Source organism: Halteromyces radiatus (assembly GCF_025201355.1).
Source record: "Halteromyces radiatus strain CBS 162.75 chromosome Unknown BX664scaffold_5, whole genome shotgun sequence".
In the NCBI taxonomy this organism is placed as follows: domain Eukaryota; kingdom Fungi; phylum Mucoromycota; class Mucoromycetes; order Mucorales; family Cunninghamellaceae; genus Halteromyces; species Halteromyces radiatus.
In genome coordinates this window covers 1,405,961-1,423,823 of record NW_026251691.1, presented here as the reverse complement: position 1 = coordinate 1,423,823, position 17,863 = coordinate 1,405,961, and the positions used below count along the sequence as shown (strand labels likewise).

General features: G+C 34.9%; 3 protein-coding genes across 3 annotated transcripts; all 3 read left to right on the top strand.

The window, feature by feature from the left end:
• The first annotated feature begins 938 nt into the window (after positions 1 to 938).
• BX664DRAFT_336053 (tRNA synthetases class I-domain-containing protein) lies at positions 939 to 5,494 on the top strand. The gene is made up of 17 exons (XM_051546015.1): positions 939 to 1,722; positions 1,820 to 1,878; positions 1,948 to 2,098; positions 2,168 to 2,272; positions 2,363 to 2,631; positions 2,713 to 2,918; positions 2,988 to 3,091; positions 3,180 to 3,272; positions 3,342 to 3,470; positions 3,530 to 3,669; positions 3,754 to 3,847; positions 3,921 to 4,259; positions 4,336 to 4,416; positions 4,479 to 4,616; positions 4,683 to 4,874; positions 4,946 to 5,205; positions 5,295 to 5,494. Exons 1-17 carry the CDS (start codon positions 1,003 to 1,005, stop codon positions 5,380 to 5,382), a joined length of 3,168 nt encoding a protein of 1,055 aa, XP_051399185.1. The 5' UTR covers positions 939 to 1,002; the 3' UTR covers positions 5,383 to 5,494.
• Positions 5,495 to 6,040: 546 nt separating this feature from the next.
• On the top strand, positions 6,041 to 10,847 carry BX664DRAFT_299251 (P-loop containing nucleoside triphosphate hydrolase protein; the record flags this gene model as incomplete). The annotated part of the gene is made up of 6 exons (XM_051542298.1): positions 6,041 to 6,593; positions 6,702 to 8,858; positions 8,953 to 9,341; positions 9,423 to 9,705; positions 9,777 to 10,091; positions 10,173 to 10,847. The coding sequence occupies 6 exons, from the start codon at positions 6,041 to 6,043 to the stop codon at positions 10,502 to 10,504; spliced, it is 4,029 nt and encodes a 1,342-aa protein (XP_051399184.1). The 3' UTR covers positions 10,505 to 10,847.
• Positions 10,848 to 12,800: 1,953 nt separating this feature from the next.
• On the top strand, positions 12,801 to 17,750 carry BX664DRAFT_264383 (ras guanine nucleotide exchange factor domain-containing protein; the record flags this gene model as incomplete). Its single annotated transcript, XM_051540813.1, has 9 exons — positions 12,801 to 13,158; positions 13,518 to 13,907; positions 14,061 to 14,875; positions 15,913 to 16,039; positions 16,196 to 16,200; positions 16,261 to 16,461; positions 16,497 to 16,507; positions 16,642 to 17,134; positions 17,226 to 17,750. 9 exons carry the CDS (start codon positions 12,801 to 12,803, stop codon positions 17,748 to 17,750), a joined length of 2,925 nt encoding a protein of 974 aa, XP_051399183.1.
• Positions 17,751 to 17,863: the final 113 nt, after the last annotated feature.

Genomic DNA, 17,863 nt, shown 5'->3' with positions numbered 1-17,863 from the left:
TCTGTTGATACAGTGTTTGTACTAGGTTGTGGTTGTTGCTGTTGTATGGAGAGGTCTATATCTATAGATTCAACTGTTACAATGTGCATATCAAATTCTATTTCATCGCCAACTGAAGGTATCCCACTTTTTGAGAATTTTCTGTATATAAAAGAAAATATAAATGTCAATCAAATTCCTGCCGTTTTAACATTTTACTCCTTAATCATGATTTACCTGTCAATATTATAACCCTTTTCATCAGTGAGAACAATCTATTATAAAGAAAAAAAAAAGGTAATAAATAAACACTCGACATTACACCAAGTTAATAATAGTAGACCTACTTTTCTGTTCAAGCTATAATATGTGATTGTTCCTAAGTTGAAAATAGTTAAAATCAATAAATCACAGAGCTGTAAAATAATTCAACAGTGCTTACCATCTTGCCAAGTTTTGTGTTTTTTCAATTTTTGAGCCGTAAATAATACAATAAATCGTGCAGTAGCGCCTTGTAAATCGCTCATAATATTAGTTAATCAAAGTTGAACAAGAAGTGCTTTTAGACAAGGAAAAGCGCAGTGATCTAGTTTTTTTTTTTTTTTTGTCTGGTTCGCTTCATTCTCCGACGCGTCGCGTCTTTTGTCAAATCTTATTGGTCAAAGCTAAACACAAACAGCTCTACAAAAGAAGAAAAAAAAGTAACAATATGATAACACAATAATAAAAAGAAAGCTACAAAACGATTAATATATTCAGTTCTGTCTCTCAATAGAAAATACTATTTTATATTATAGTTTTTTTAGAATGTCCCTGAAACCCAGAAGTAAGGTACCTTAAGCTTGCAGGGTTGCATGAATTGGATTGTATGTGACTTGCTACCAAGGATTTTTTTTTTCGTTTCAATGCGGACTTTATTTTTGTAGTAGTCAGTGTACTCGGTTCTACCCCTCTTCCATTTTTTTTTTAAACTCTTCTTTCTTTATTTCATTCTTTTCGATTGGTGAACCTTTTTTTTTTAATATGGCGACCTACTTTTCCTTGGGTCCATCCTGGAAGCGGTCGCTTTACACTCCTGGAACACGATATCTTTTACGTCGATCGTTAGCAAGTACAACAACGGAATCAACGACAAGAACGACTAAACCAAACAAACCAATGCTTCCGTCCTATGACTCTAAAAAAGTAGAAGAAGGTTGGTACGATTGGTGGGAATCTCGCGGTTTTTTTACTTCAAGCAGTGCGGATTACTATCCTACAAAGAATAACAACAACAACAAGGAGTTTACGATGATTACACCTCCACCCAATGTTACAGGTTCACTTCACATTGGACATGCTCTCACTTTCAGTATCGAGGATGCACTTGTTCGGTGGCGAAGAATGAAAGGCGATAATGTTAAATGGATTCCAGGAACTGATCATGCTGGTATTGGTACTCAATCAGTGGTAGAGAAAATGCTTATGCGGGACAGACGACAAACCAGGCATGATTTAGGTAGAGAAGCTTTCGTAGGTGAAGTATGGAAATGGCGACGAAAGTATGGGGATCATATTCTTCAGCAAATACGACGTATGGGTGCTTCAGTCTCTTGGAATGATACCTATTTTACCATTGACGAACCTCGTTATCAAGCTGTTCAAAATGCCTTTATGCAAATGTTCAAGGATGGTCTGATATATCGGGATACAAGATTGGTCAACTGGTGTTGTGCTTTGGAAACTGTGATCTCTGATATTGAAGTATGTGTAGAACAAAAAAAAAAAAAAAAAAAAAATACCAAAAAGGGCACAATAAAATATCAATGCTAATTTTTTTCCTTGTATTTTTTTTTCTTAGGTGGATTATATCGATATTCAAGGTAGTACCTTTTTACAACTACCTGGCAAAACGAAAGGGTAAAATAAGAAGAATCTCAACTCAAATAGAACAAATACATTATATTAATAATCTTCCTCTTTTTGTAGCGTTGAATTTGGCGTATTGCATCAATTTACCTACCCCGTTGTGAACCCTTCTCCTGGTGGAATTGAAAAGTTGGTGATATCTACAACAAGAATTGAAACAATGCTTGGTGATTGCGCCATTGCTGTACATCCTGATGATCCTCGCTACAAGGTAACAAACAAAAAAAAAAGGAATAGGTAAATTGAACATTAAAAATCGTAATTGTCTTTTGTATATTAGGAACTTCATGGAAAACAAGTGTATCATCCTTTACTAAAAAAGACATTACCTATTATATGCGACGAACACTTGGTGGATATGGAATTTGGAACCGGTGTTGTAAAAGTAAATGAAAAGAAAGATGATAAAGATAGGGAAAAGAATGAAAATTCTCGATCAACTCTTAATCTTTTTTTTTTGATATATTTAAACTAGATAACACCTGCTCATGATCCAAATGATTACGCCTGCGCCAAACGACATAATTTACCTATCGTATCTGTTTTTGACAAGCTTGGGAAATTGAATAATAACTGCGGGATAGAAGAATTGGTTGGCCAAGATAGATTTGATGTTCGACAGACTGTTATCGACCGATTGAAACAATTGGGTCATTACCAAGGCAAGGATGATAAACATGCTATGCGTATTGCTGTATGTTCGAGATCAGGCGATATTATTGAACCTTTACTTCAACCTCAGTGGTAAAAAAAAAAAATGGATTTACAAGTTTGATGACCTTCTTATCATTCTTTTTTCTTTTGTGTACGTGGGTTTGTCAATAGGTATGTCAAATGCAAAGATTTGGCTTATATATCAAAACATCAAGTTGAATTAGGTGCTATGAATATCTATCCTACTCATCATGTACAAGAATGGTATCGTTGGTTAGACAATATTCAAGATTGGTGTGTTTCTCGACAACTCTGGTGGGGTCACGAAATTCCTGCTTATCAAATTGATATACTAGATGATACAAAGTCGACAGAAGGTAAATTACAAATTACAAAAAGAAAAAAAAAAGAGAGAAATGTTAAACTGACTCAATCTATCGAAATAGAACTCTGGGTTGTAGCACAGGACGAAGACAAGGCAAATATGGAAGCAACTGCTCTATTACAGAAAAAGGGTTATTCGTCAGATACGCCATATCGCCTTTTGAAGGTAAACTAAAGAACAAAGGATATGGAAGAAATATTAGGATGCTAATACTCCTTTTTTTTTAAAAAAAAAAACTTCTGTTATTATATAGGATCAAGATGTTCTTGATACATGGTTTTCTTCAGCTTTATTACCTTTATCTGCTTTGGGATGGAAAGGAAAATCGAATGAATTATCAATACCAGTAAGAAGAAGAAAAATATACAGTTTCAGCCAGCGATCTGTCAACTGAAAGTGACTTTTTTATTGATAGGAACGATACCCACTTCAAGTTATGGAAACTGGTTTCGATATTCTATTCTTCTGGGTGGCACGTATGGCTATGCTTTGCAATCATTTTGTCCAATCACCTCCATTTCAAGATATATACCTTCACGGCATGGTAAGTATATCAAATTGAGTTATGTAAGATCGAAACTGTCTAATACCTTTTTTTTTAAGGTACGTGATGCACAGGGCCGTAAGATGTCGAAATCATTAGGAAATGTGATTGATCCTCTTCATGTCATACAAGGTGTAGATCTAGATACTTTGAAAAGTAACCTCTACAGTGGCAATCTACCAGAAAAGGAAATCGGAAGGTAACACGGAGTTTCGGTAAAATAGGTGCCGAGTGGATCCGAAACGACTGATTTTTTTTTTTCACGTTTTTTTGACTTTTATAGGAGCATTCGCAATTTAGAAAAGGAATATCCAAATGGTATTCCCGCTTGTGGCACGGACTCGTTGAGATACGCTTTAATCGCGTATACGCAGCAGGTAAAGATTAAATCAACCAGAGATTAAAAAAAATTATAGAAACTCATATTTTTTTTTATTTTTTTATTTTTAGACACGGCAAATCAATCTTGATATATCCAATGTGATCCAAACATCTTATTTTTGCAATAAACTATGGAATCTCTTCAAATTTGGTCTTGGTCGATTAGAAAATGAAGATTTAGGATCTAATCATGCTCTTCCGGCAATTGAACAACTTTCTCTTGTCGATCGATTTATTCTCTCCCGGATGGCCGATACGGTGATGAAATGTCAACAAGGATTTGAAAGCTATCGACTATTTGAAGCAGCCGATGTCGTACGACGATTTATTGTGGAAGATGTATGTGATGTTTATGTGGAATTCGCAAAGACAAATTTGAATAATAAGGATATGAATTATCATGAAAAGGTAAAATTTGATGTCAAATGGTTTTATTCGTGTGATGACTGTTTCATATTTATTTATTTATTTTATTTTTATTTAGATTTCTATACTCTCTACATTAAGGACTTGTATGGATGTATCTTTACGTTTGGCTCACCCATTTATGCCTTTTGTTACTGAGGTAATTTGAATTCATTTATCAAAGAAATCGGCTATGAAATCTCATCATTTCATCTGCAATAGGAATTGTGGCAACATATGAAAGAAAGAGTACCAGCAATGACAAGTGTTGATCGACCTCCTAGTATCATGTTGGAACAATATCCCAGTCCACAGCTATTCTCACAGCATTATGACGAAGATATTGAAAAACATTTCAAGGTAATGTTTATAAGAATGGGTGATGATCCAAACTAACTGATTTTAATTATTCTTTTCCATTTCCAGGTTGTTTTATCTATTATCCATGCGTCAAGATCATTGCGCCAAGGTCATCAGATTAGTATTGGCAAGGAGCTACCATTTATCATTTGGTGTGATGATACGAAGCTTCATGATCCTAATGGACCTCTTCAACTTTATTTGAATGATATCAAGAAATTTGTCAAGGCATCATCCATTGAAATTCAACAGCAAGATGTAAGTCAAAATAAAATAAAAATAAAAAAATACGGTTCTTATTTTTCTCTTTTTATTATTATTATTATAAGATACCATCTACTGGTCAATGGACTGTGAAAGTTATCAATAGTAATTTGAAAATCCTTGTACCCACTGAGGAAATCATTCGTGCTCAATTAGAAAAAGCAGCTGCAAATGGATCTGATCTTCAATCTGCTATCGCTAACAAGAATAAATTATTGAACAAGAAATTGAACAAAGCCAAACTGGATTTGGAAAAAATCAAGGAAAAAATGAATAAACCTGGATATGATCAAGCTGTACCTGAAACCGTGAAGGAAAAGAATAGGTAAAAAATCAAAAAAAAAAAAACAAATTCAAACAATATTTGAATGATTAACCAATTCTTTTTTTTTTTTTTTTACGTTGATCCAATAGGAAACGACAACAAATGTTAGAATTAGACTTAGAGACCTTAGAAAATGATTTGAAATTGATGTCTTTGATAAAAATAAACAACTTCTGATTTTTTTTCGGCGTGTGCACCGTCTTTGAATTTCCGGTTTCCTATTTTAGATGGTTTTGAATGGGAAGAGGTGCCGAATTTCTTTAGTCGGAATCAATTTAGTACTCAAAACTTTATTCAATCCTATTCAACGTTTTTTTTTTTTTTTGATTCATATTTTTCATTTTTGTCCGATAAACCCATTCGTAATATAAGAAATCACATTATTATAGATTGAATACGAATTACCCTTTTTGTATTTGCAGCCCGGGAACATCCTACGTATTCAAATCAAATCATTGAAATAGTTTACTCTAACTTATTGATTTAAATCAAATTTCTTTTCTATATATATATGTTTATGCATTAGAAAGTAGTAATAAAAATTATAAAACTTCCAGTAATAGTAAGTAGATCAAAAAAAGAAGGCATATATGCCTATTGTCTAGTCAATTATCTGCACTCGGCGCGCAGATAATCGAATCATTTCATTGGACCGGAACTCGGCTATCCGTGTTTGAAAATCCGCACCTCTTTTAAATACAAAAAGGATATTTTTTTCCTGATCTCTTTTTCCTTTCTTTCTTTCTTTTTCTCTACACTTTTTTTTTATACATATATATATATATTATCTTTTTTTTTTTGTATTTTTATTAATATTTTGTTTTAACCATATACGATGACAGGTTCACCTCCATCGACTGTATCTTCAACGCATACTGTACAAGGTGAACGTACTACTCAAAATGTAGTCACGACTACTACTACTATTCATACCAATGGCTCCAATTCAAATTCATTAGACGAAAAACATATTTCTGACATTGAAGAGTTACCAATCCAACAAACAACACAGAATAACGATGGTGATTCCAATCTTGACGAAAAGAATGGCAAGAAGAAAAAGAAGGAAAAGAAAAAGAAGGAACCTTCTGTACCTATTTATCGCCTATTTCGATTCGCTACTGCTGGTGATTTAGCTTTGATTGCTTTGGCCTGTATCTTCTCTGCTGGTATTGGTGCTATACAACCTGCTACAATTGTTATCTTTGGTAACTTCCTTGGTCAAGTACAATCTACCTTTTCTGCTACAATGATGCCTGGTGCTGTATGTGAACCCTCTAACAAAGGTTTGGATGCTACTATGGGCTTGATTCTCACATTTGTTTATATGGGAACTGCGGTTTTGATTGCTGCCTATCTTACAAATGCTTTCTGGGTCTGGACTGGAGGTAAGATAAAAAAAAAACATCGTTATTTTTATTATTATCATGATTTGATGAACTAATCCAAATTTACGATCTTTCTTTTTTTTTTTTTTCCTTAAAAAAAAAAAACAGAACGACAAACACGAAGAATCCGTACTGCTTATGTTCACGCTATCCTTCGTCAAGAAATGGGTTGGTTCGATAAAGCAGAAGAAGGTTCATTGACTACTCGATTGGCTGCAGATACTCAACTTATTCAAGATGGTATTTCTGAAAAATTTGGTCTCTTTGTTGCTGCTATTGCTCAATTTATTTCTGGTTTTATCATCGCCTTCGTTAAAGGTCCTAAAATGGCTGCTGTTATGCTTGCTACGATGCCATTGTTAGCTGGTGCTGGTGCTGCGATGGGTTATTTCATCACCAAATATACTCTCAAGGCTCAAGATTCTTATGCTGATGCTGGATCCGTTGTTGAGCAAGCTTTTGCTGGTATTCGTACTGTTTCTGCATTCTCTATCCAAAATCGATTCTTCAAGCGTTATGATCAAGAATTGGTCCATGCTCGTGACGTTGGTATTATGCGCGGTCGTGTTCTTGGTTTTGGTTTTGGTACTTTTATGTTTATTCTTTTCAGTACTTACGGGTTGGCTTTCTGGTATGGTTCTCACTTGGTGATGGCAGGTGAATTCGATGCTTCTCAAGTATTGATTGTATTCTTTGCCATGATTATCGGTGCTATCGCTCTTTTACAACTACCTCCCAATATTTCTGCTGTGTCAAGTGCTGCGGGAGCCGCATACAAGATTTTCGCGACTATTGATCGTGTACCTGAAATTGATTCCGACTCCAAAGAAGGATTGACTCTCGAAAAGGTTCATGGTGACATTGAATTCCGTGATATCAAGTTCGTTTATCCTACTCGACCTGACATCACTATTCTCAAAAAGCTTAATCTCAAGATTCATCCTGGTATGACTGTCGCTTTTGTTGGCCCATCTGGTTCCGGTAAAAGTACAAGTATCTCTCTGTTACAACGGTTTTATGATCCTATTGAAGGTCAAGTTCTTTTGGATGGCAAGGATCTGAAGGATTATAATGTCGCTTGGTTACGTCGTCAAATTGGTGTTGTCTCTCAAGAACCTGTTCTCTTCAATATGTCAATCAAGCAAAATTTAATGATGGGTGCTACTCGTGAAGTGACTCATGATGAAATGGTGGAAGCTTGCAAAAAAGCCAATTGTCATTTGTTTATTACTCAGTTACCTCAAGGTTATGACACTATGATTGGTGGAACTGGATTACTCTCTGGTGGTCAAAAACAACGTATTGCTATTGCTCGTGCTATTTTGAAAAACCCTTCTATCTTATTATTGGATGAAGCTACTTCTGCTCTGGATACTCAATCAGAACGTCTTGTTCAAAAAGCTTTGGATGCTGCCTCTGCTGACCGTACTACTATTGTGATTGCTCATCGTTTATCTACTATTCGAAATGCTGATCTTATTGTGGTGATGGATCAAGGTGATTTGGTTGAACAAGGAACTCACAATGAACTCTTAGCTCAAGGTGGTGTTTATGCTGAATTAGTCAAGAAACAAGAAATTGCTCTCGGAGAAACCAACTTTATCGAATCTGAAATAGATGAAGACACTTTGTTGAAACAAGAACAAGCTGAATTGGAAAAGGCCCAAGAAATTCAAATTGTTACTGAAAAACGTGGCTCTGTGGATCTTGTTAAGATGAACAGTCGTACATCCGCTGTAGATGCCTATGAACTTAAACTCAAGAAAGAACTTGAAGAAAAGAAATTGGCTTCCAAGCAACGTACTCCTTTCAAACGGGTCATCAAGCAAATGCGTCCTGAATGGCATTATCTTGTCACTGGTGTTATTGGTGCAGCTATCGCTGGTGCTGTGTTTCCCTGTTTCGCTCTTGTGTTTGCTCAAGTTTTGAATATCATCATGTTTAAACCTCCTTCTGAAATGGCTCCTGCTCCAGTTCAAGGGGCTAACTTGTATGCATTCTTGTTCTTGATTATTGGTATTGCTGCCTTTGGTGGTTTCTCTGTCCAGTTGATATCTTTTGAAACTGCTGGTGAACATTATACAAAACGTCTTCGTGGTCAAATCTTCCAAGCCTACTTGCGTCAAGAAACTGGTTTCTTTGATGATGAAGAACATACCGTTGGTGCTCTTACTTCCAAACTTGCTATTGATGCCAAGAATGTAAATGAACTTGTCACTAAGACTTGGGGTGATGTTACTCAAATTTGTGTCACTGGTATCACTGGTAATTAGAAAAGGAAAAAAAAATAATACTTGATAGTTTGTTTTGATTGAATATTGACAGTTGGATTTTTTTTTTTTTTTTTACACACTCATAGGTCTCGCCATTGCCTTCTCTCACAGTTGGACTTTAACATTGATTATTCTTTGTATGGCACCCTTCATCATGTTTGCCACCGCTTATGAATCCAGGATCCATCGTGGTTTCGAAGACAAGACAAAAAAGGCTAACGAACAAAGTGGTGAAGTTGCTGGTGAAGCTATCAAGGAAATCCGTACTGTCGCTTCCCTTCATCGTCAACAACATTTCGAAGATCGATTTTACAAGGCAACAGAACGTCCTCACCAATTGGCTCGCAACAAGGCAATCACTGCTTCGTTAGGTTATGGTTTACATCAAGGTATCAATATTTACACTAATGCTGTCGCCTTTTATGCTGGTATTCGTTTGATGGATAATTGTACGATTTCTTTCTTGCAAATGTTTGTAAGTACTAAATATTATAACTTTTTCCGCGTATAATATACTAACAATCTCCTTTCTTGTTAAAAAAAAAAAAACAATTAGACAACAATGATGGTGGTCATGATCTCTGCTCAAGGTGTTGGTCGTGCTTCTGTCTTCACATCTGTTTTCGCCAAAGCCAAGATTTCAGCCATTGCCACCTTTGAAGTGATGGATCGTACTCCCAAGATTGATCCTGAATTGGAAGGTATTGAACCTGAAACTATTAATGGCAACGTTGACTTTGAAAATATTACCTTCCGTTATCCTGCTCGACCTGATGTTCCTATTTTCAATGGTGAATTCAACTTGCATGGAAAGGCAAACACTACTATTGCTCTTGTCGGTAAGTCACTAAAACCTATTGATAGTTACTGTGAAGATACTTATTATTATTACTTATTCAATTCAATACAGGTCCTTCCGGTTGTGGTAAAAGCACGACGATCGGTATGCTTCAACGTTGGTATGACCCTCTTAATGGAAGTGTTCGTGTGGATGATCATAATGCAAATTCGTTTACTCTTGGCAACTTACGTAGTCATATGGCTTTAGTTGGTCAAGAACCCACTCTGTTTGATCTTTCTATTGGCGACAATATTCGATATGGTGTGGAAGAACATAAAACTGTTAGTCAAGAAGAAGTTGAAGAAGCTTGTAAATCAGCAAATATTCATAAATTCATCATGGGATTACCTCAAGGTTATAATACTCGTGTTGGTGATAAAGGAAGTAAGTCATAGAAGATGGACAAAAAAAAAAAGGTGATCATCAATGTATATTTATTTATTTTCTTTTTTTTTTATTTAATAGGTCAATTATCTGGTGGACAGAAACAACGTATTGCCATTGCTCGTGCATTGATTCGAAAGCCAAAGATTCTCTTATTGGATGAAGCTACTAGTGCATTGGATAGTGAATCCGAAAAATTGGTACAAGCAGCAATTGATAAGATTTTGGATGAAAAGGATAGTGGTCGTACAACAATCACAATTGCTCATCGTCTATCTACTATTCAAGGTGCTGATATGATTTGTGTTATCAAGGATGGTCGTGTGATCGAACAAGGTTCTCATTTCGAATTATTGAAACTCAATGGTGTTTATAGTGAATTGGTCCATCAACAATCTCTCAGTGCCAACTAAGATGTTAGTTTAGTTGTATATTATCATTCTTTTTTTTTTTTTGTTTTTTGTTTACTATATTATTTGTACTCTTTATTATTATTATTATTCTATTACTATTAGACCTTTGTGTTACTATTTATTCTTCCTTTGTTATATATATCTAGGATCTAGATGTAGAAGGATTCCGTTTTCTATTTTATTTTTTTTATTTTTATTTTTTTGCATTGCTACATATTATCTTATTTTATCAAATCAATAAATACCTTTGTGTTTTATTACCCTACTTCCTTTATACTGAATATACGACATTGAAAGATCAACAAAACATGAAACAATTTTGGTTAAAAAGAATTTTTATGCTCACTCTGTATGATTATCATTTTTCCACTTTGAGGGTTTTTTTTTTGAAGTCAACCGATGGTATTTGTTTGTAAGGGGTTCATAGGGGCAAATCTGTAGATCACTTCCTTTTTTGGCACCGAGATTTTTTTTTTTTTTTTACCTTATTGTTGAAACAACAGGTAAACAATCAAGCAACAAGTCGAAGCTCTTTTTATATATATATATATATGATGATGGTGATGGTGATGATAGTGAATATTGTGATGAAGATGAAGAAGAAAATGACGATGATGATGATGAGATAAAAAGTTTATATAGATGATAAATATTATAATGACTGATGATTGTTAATAGACTCATTGATGGATTGGGATTTTTAGGCAGTAATGAGATATTTTTTTTTCCCAGGGAACAGGAATAAAAAAAAAAGAAGGTAAAGTTATAGTTCCGAAGATATGGAAGTGGAAAAAGAGAAAGTCTTTATGGATGAAAATGAAAAAATATATATAAATGTCTAATAACGGAATAAAAGATTGGGTTACACTTGAGGGAAATCATGAATGAAGGAAACAAAAAGATACACGCGAATTGATAGGACACCATGCGAGCGGTTGATGAAAAAAGTATATCGGATGTTCTTTTATCTTTTGGAACTATGACAGAAAAAGTATTTTTTTAAATCTATAAAACGAGGTTTTTTTTTCTTTTTAAAATAATAAATGATATTGGCGTGATTTTTATCTCAATTGTATCAATAAAATCAAAGGATGACGCCTCCTTTCATCATAAGTACTATTATTTGTTTTGGACAAAGGTTTTTTTTTTTTTCATGAGAAATTATAAGGTTTCAGGTACAAAATTTTTATTTCCATATCGATTATTCTAAAAAAGTAAAAAAAAAAAAAAAAAAAAAAAAAAAGGAAACCCATATTTATTATATTTATTTATTATGATACTGTTAATGGATATTCTTTTTGTTATATGTTCATTGTTCATCATTGAATAGAAAGGTCGATCTAAAAAAAAAAAAAAATAATAAAGATGATTTTCATCTTTTTAGTAATTTATCAAAATTTAATAGCGGATACTCAAATAGACTTCTATTTTGAGTTTAGTAAAAAAAAAAAAAAAAAAAAAAAGGTTGGTTGACAGATCATATCAAACCTAACGTTTTTTAAACATTGGTTAATACCTGTAACCGCCCTTGAAACATGCTTGTTTATAATTGAAATATATATAAAAAAAAAGAAAGTATTGAATATATATATATATGTAAAAAGTAAAGGGGGTATATAAAAGGGGGGGAGCAGGAGAAAGAAAGAGTGGCGTACCTTTCTATAAATCACCTAGTGGGTCTTTGTGCCTTAAAAAGTAACAACTCAAATAGAAATTAAAAGAGATGATCGGTGTTTATAAACGAATATGTTAAATGGTATGATTATAGAATAGGAGAAAAGATATACATAATTATATATATAATTATATATAGTTGTAGATCTTTTTTTTTATTTTATTGATATCAAGGGAATTCATTCATCATCATCATCATATAGTTATATATCGTCATCATTATTATTATTATTGTTTAGGGGATATTATATAGATATATATATTTAAGGAGTGAGGGAGAGAGAGAAGTAAAATGATAATGTGTGTGTATTTATTTTTACTTCATCCCCTTTTTCGTGAACAATTAAAGCCTTTTCAGTTGGCTTCAAACACCGCTTACCCTACATTTTTCTCACCTTTTTTTTTTTTTTTCTTTTCTTTTCTTCCTTCCTTCCTTCTTTTTTTTTTTTTCTTCCTCCCCCCATTGTTTTTTTTTATATACCATATTATCTTTTTTTTTTTGTTGTATGTTGAAAATTATATGAAACGCATATTCTTATTACTTTATTAAAAAGAAGAAAACCGTATAATCATACAAGACATTCCCTACTTTTTTTTATTTTATTTTATATATATATATATCATGACTTCTTCCCCTATTCTTTTACCTACTTCACCTATCACAACTCCTCTATCTCCTGAACTTCTTCCCTCTCATTTTGTACAAGCTCTTCATGACTTTTTTCCCGCTAATGCGCCTGCTGACAATGTATCTGCCTGTTTATTCTTCCAACGTGGTGCCATCATTGAAGTTTACAATCGTGACGAATCGGGATGGTGGGATGGTGTTACTGACGGACTTCGAGGTTGGTTTCCTTCAAATTATGTGGGCCGATTAGGCGAATTACAACGTCACTCTACTGATTATGAAGATATACAAGATACAACTCAACTACAAGAATTTGAAGCTTGGCGGCGACGTTTATTATCTTCTACAACTGGTTTGATTGAACCTTCCGAAAACATATCTGTGCAACCTTTATCTTCTATCAACCACGCTACAAATGTCAGCCATTCTATGGTAAGTTCAGAAACAAAACTATCATCTTGGTGTAACCATCACATCGCGTGCCTTAGTACCTTTTATCTTTGATAAACATGAACTAATTTGTTTGGTTATTTTTATCTCTATAGTTACATCGATCTTCCTCCCAATCATCAAATGGTTCATTCAATAGTGATAAACAACATATATCAAATCGTGTTGAGCTTGCAAGGGCTTTATTAGATGAAGATCGTCAAAAATCAACAAATGCTACCAAGAATATCAACAAGAACTATAAAAATACTCTCAATTTAGATTACTTATTGGAAGATGTTAGTAATCGTATTTCAGATTTGGTAGAAGATTGTGATCAACATCATATAAATAGCAATATTCAACTCGTCATTTTTCAAGTTGTCTCTTCTATTCGATCTGTATTGACTGCTGCAAATACGGTTAGCAAAGATAGTCCACTATTGATGACATATCCTGAATTGGCTCGTCAACGAAAAAGTGTTTTGGCTTCCCTCAGCAAATTAGTCCTCAAAGGAAAAGAATTACAAGCTCTTTATCATGTCAATGATGATCAGCAAGTACGACTTAAGGTTCAAGAGGATATTCCTACTTTGGCAAATCAACTACTCATGGATATGGCCTTATTCGAAAATCTATTACGATCAATCACCCCTTCCTTTCCAGCACTCAGTGATGATGATGATGACGACGATGACGACGATGATGATGATGACGACGATGATGATCAAAGCACTCAAGGCAATAATGATGATTCCACATCTAACAAATTGACACATACGCTGGACGACAACAATTACACACAAAATACATTGACTTCTTTAGACTCTTCAAACAATTTACGACAACAATTAGTGGCTGCTCGACTTTCAAGTGCATCACTTATTGCTCAAGTAGTACCTCTTCCGGATGCTCAAAATATCATTCAAACAATCTTGGATCATCAAGCAGAAATTGACGAACTTATTCGCGCATTACTGATTACAGTGGAAGAATTCTTATCTTCTCGACAACGGGCAACTCATATGTTGGAAATGACAAGAAAGGCTGTAGAAGCTGTACGAACATTTTTAGCTGTGGTGGAACATGTTTGTTCAAACGTTGGTGATTTGGATTACAAACATTGCTCAGTCATTCCGGAAGATCCCCATCTGGTGGCACTCGTTTTGGCCAAGGAGGCAGTTTATAGTTCAATTACGAATCTAGTAACAGCAGTGCGTGCGCTTACGGGTCCTAAAGGGCAACACTCTGATGATTCTGACGATCTATACCATTTACAATCAAGCTGTGAAAATGTTATCCGAACAACAAATGAATGTGCTTCCTGCATCCGTACATGTCTCTATGTGGAAGATCCATCTCTTGATTTACCTCCCCTGACTGCTTCTTCTCTTCATGAAATGAGAGATCGTTTGGAAAACTCGGTGGATACAAGACGAAATCAAACTCTTAGTATTTTGGGTAGAAAGGTCACAAGTCTCAATGCTTTACAACGACGATACAACAGCGAAGGTAGTGGTGATAGCGACAGTTCATCCATCACAGTGACCAATCACGATACTAGCTCTCATGTTACCACGAAATCACATACATTAACGGAAACAACCGATTTACCACCCACACCAGCTGATACACCAACTGTATATACAGATGATAACGACAAAACTTCTTCACATACAACAACAACAACAACAGTGCAATCTAATCTTCATAATCAAAAACTGCGCCCCACTGCTATGATCAACAAAGTAGATAAGGATTACGAAAATGATGTGGAAGATTTGGAAATTCGCGAACGCCAACCTGCAGCTTCATCCTCCGAACCATCAGCATTATCATCCGCTGTAGCCCACGATATTTTAGACGGTTATCAACGTCATCGTACTCAAAGTATTCCTTCCGTTTTATCTGAAAGCAGCCAATCTCGATCTTCTACGGGTAGCCGGTCCACACGATCTCATCATGGCAAAACATCAAGATCTCATGCTCCTCCAACACAAAGAAGATCCCAAGCAACCACACGATCATCCCTTACTACATCTGTTGGATCAACAAACAGAGCGTCAAGACCCTTATCCCAACGATCTTCAGTAGACTCTTTCAACATAACGCCTATGACTACACCTGAGGCCATGAGTCCTGTTAACGAATATGATGATGACATCCCACTTGGACACCAACTTCCTGGAAAAGCTGATATATCACAACAACGAAATTCTCGACATCGATCTTCTTCTATCAATGCACTTACCGTTTTATCTCATCCAGTTCAACAACACTCTCCATTATCGTCATCACAAAGGTTACCTTTACCACCTATTCCACCATCTCCAATGGAACCTCCACCTGATCTGAAGTTGACAAGTAGCAAATCAACTCCAACCTCTGACAAGTCAGCAACTGTATCAAAATCACGTCGCCCTCGTGGTATGAGTGTCACTGCATTCCGTATGTCCATCAAACAAAAATATGATGAAAATCAACGTGCTTCCAATGGATCTTTGGCCAAAGAATCAACTGACAACAAGTCCATCGAGCGTGTCTCTTCTCAATCGTCATTACAATCTGCAGATCGAAATTCAGCTAATGAAACCAAGGTAACAAGCAATATATATATATTATATATATATATATATACTAACCTGATTAAATATTTTTACTTGTAAAGGTGGATCAGGAACCTTGGTTCTTGAAACAACGAACATTCTCTCCCGATGAAGTGATCACCAACGCTGACGGCCATTTGACTGGAGCAACCATAGAGGCATTGGTAGAAAAATTGACATTGCATGAAATGTCTCCAGGTATTTTCTTTTTTTTTTTTTAAAAAAAAAAAAAAGAATATAAATAATAATAATTGGAAGGTAAAATTAAACTGATATCAAATTTTTGTTTTTCAATAGATTTGGTGTTTACTCGCGCATTCTTTTACAACTTTCGTTTGTTTACAACTCCTGAAGCCTTTGTGGATTTATTGACTCAACGCTTTCGACTGGCACCACCACCTGAAATACTCCAATCTGAGGATGATTTGAATTTATGGAAAAATCGTGTCCTTGTTCCTGTCCGTTTACGTGTTTACAATGTGATCAAGACTTGGTTGGAAACCTACTATCGCTATGAACAAGATGATGTGGAAGATCAACTTATGGCCTTGGCCACTGAAGATATGCAAGAAGCTATGCCTGGTCCTGCTAAAAGAATGATTGATTTGATTCAACGAACAGTAAGTTGACGGCAAAAAAAAAAAAAAAAAAATAGGAATTAACTAGGTTTTTTTTTTTCTGTAGTTTGAAGTTCGTGGTCATTCCATTTCACACCGAAAAATGTCTTATGCCATTTGTTCTACAACTACTTCACATACATCTACACTTTTTGGTGTCAATAATAGCAATGTCTCTATCAGCGAATATAATCCATTACGACCTCCTTTACACTCTAAAACATCCTCCAGTCACTTGTCACTATCCTCTGGATCATCTTTGTTCTCTGATCTCTCCTTGTTTGGCAGTGATAGTCATCATAGTAACTCATCATCTTCATCATCTTCTGAACAATTCAATTATCCTCCCATCAATCTTACTCGGTCTCTTCGTAACGCACTTCGAAAAGCTATCAACCAGAATAATCTCAATTTGGTACATGTCAACGATTTTGACTGTATGGAATTGGCTCGACAATTTACTTTGATGGAAAGTGCCTTATTTTGTCAAATTACTCCTTATGAAATGATTGGTCAAGAGTTCAAAAAGAAGGTTGGTCAAAGCACCGCTATTCATGTCAAGGCAATGATTCAAAAAAGTACTCAAGTGACAAGCTGGATCTCTGATTCTATTCTACGAGAACAAGAACCAAAACGACGTGCTCAAATGCTCAAATTTTGGATCAAGGTTGGAGATGTAAGTAGATTAAAAAAGAGAATGGTGAAAAAAAATTAAGGGATATGATTATTTAATGATCATAATTTTTTTTTTTTTTTTGTATTGATAGTGCTGTCTTCAAATGAACAACTACAACACATTAATGGCAATACGCTCGGCGCTGGATTCGACGAGCATAAGACGACTCAAGAGATCATGGGATCATCTATCAACAAAATATAAGGCCATGTTGGAACCAATTTATAGGGCGACCGACTCCTCACGCAATTTTGCAGAATACCGTGCTCGATTGAAAACAGCAGTAGCTCCTTGTCTTCCTTTCCTTGGTGTGTATTTGACCGATATGACATTTATTGATGATGGTAACAGCAATCATCGAACCACACCCTCTGGTCATACAGTAATCAACTTTGACAAGTACATCAAGACAACTCGTGTATTGAACGAAATCGATCAATTCCAAATCCCTTACAAGTTATTGGAAGTCGAGGAAATACAACGTTATTTGGCAAGATGTTTGGAAACAGTGGAAAAAGATGAACAAGTGTTTTACAACAGAAGTGTGGCTTTGGAACCTCGACAAGAAGAAATGATCGTCAATGATATTCGTCAAACTATTAGTCACCTTACCTAAACTTTCTTTGTCATTTTATTATTATTATTATTTATCATCATCATCATCATTACTTTTTGTTATTATTTTGTCATTCATGCAATCATTGATTTGATTACTTCCCCCCACTTTTT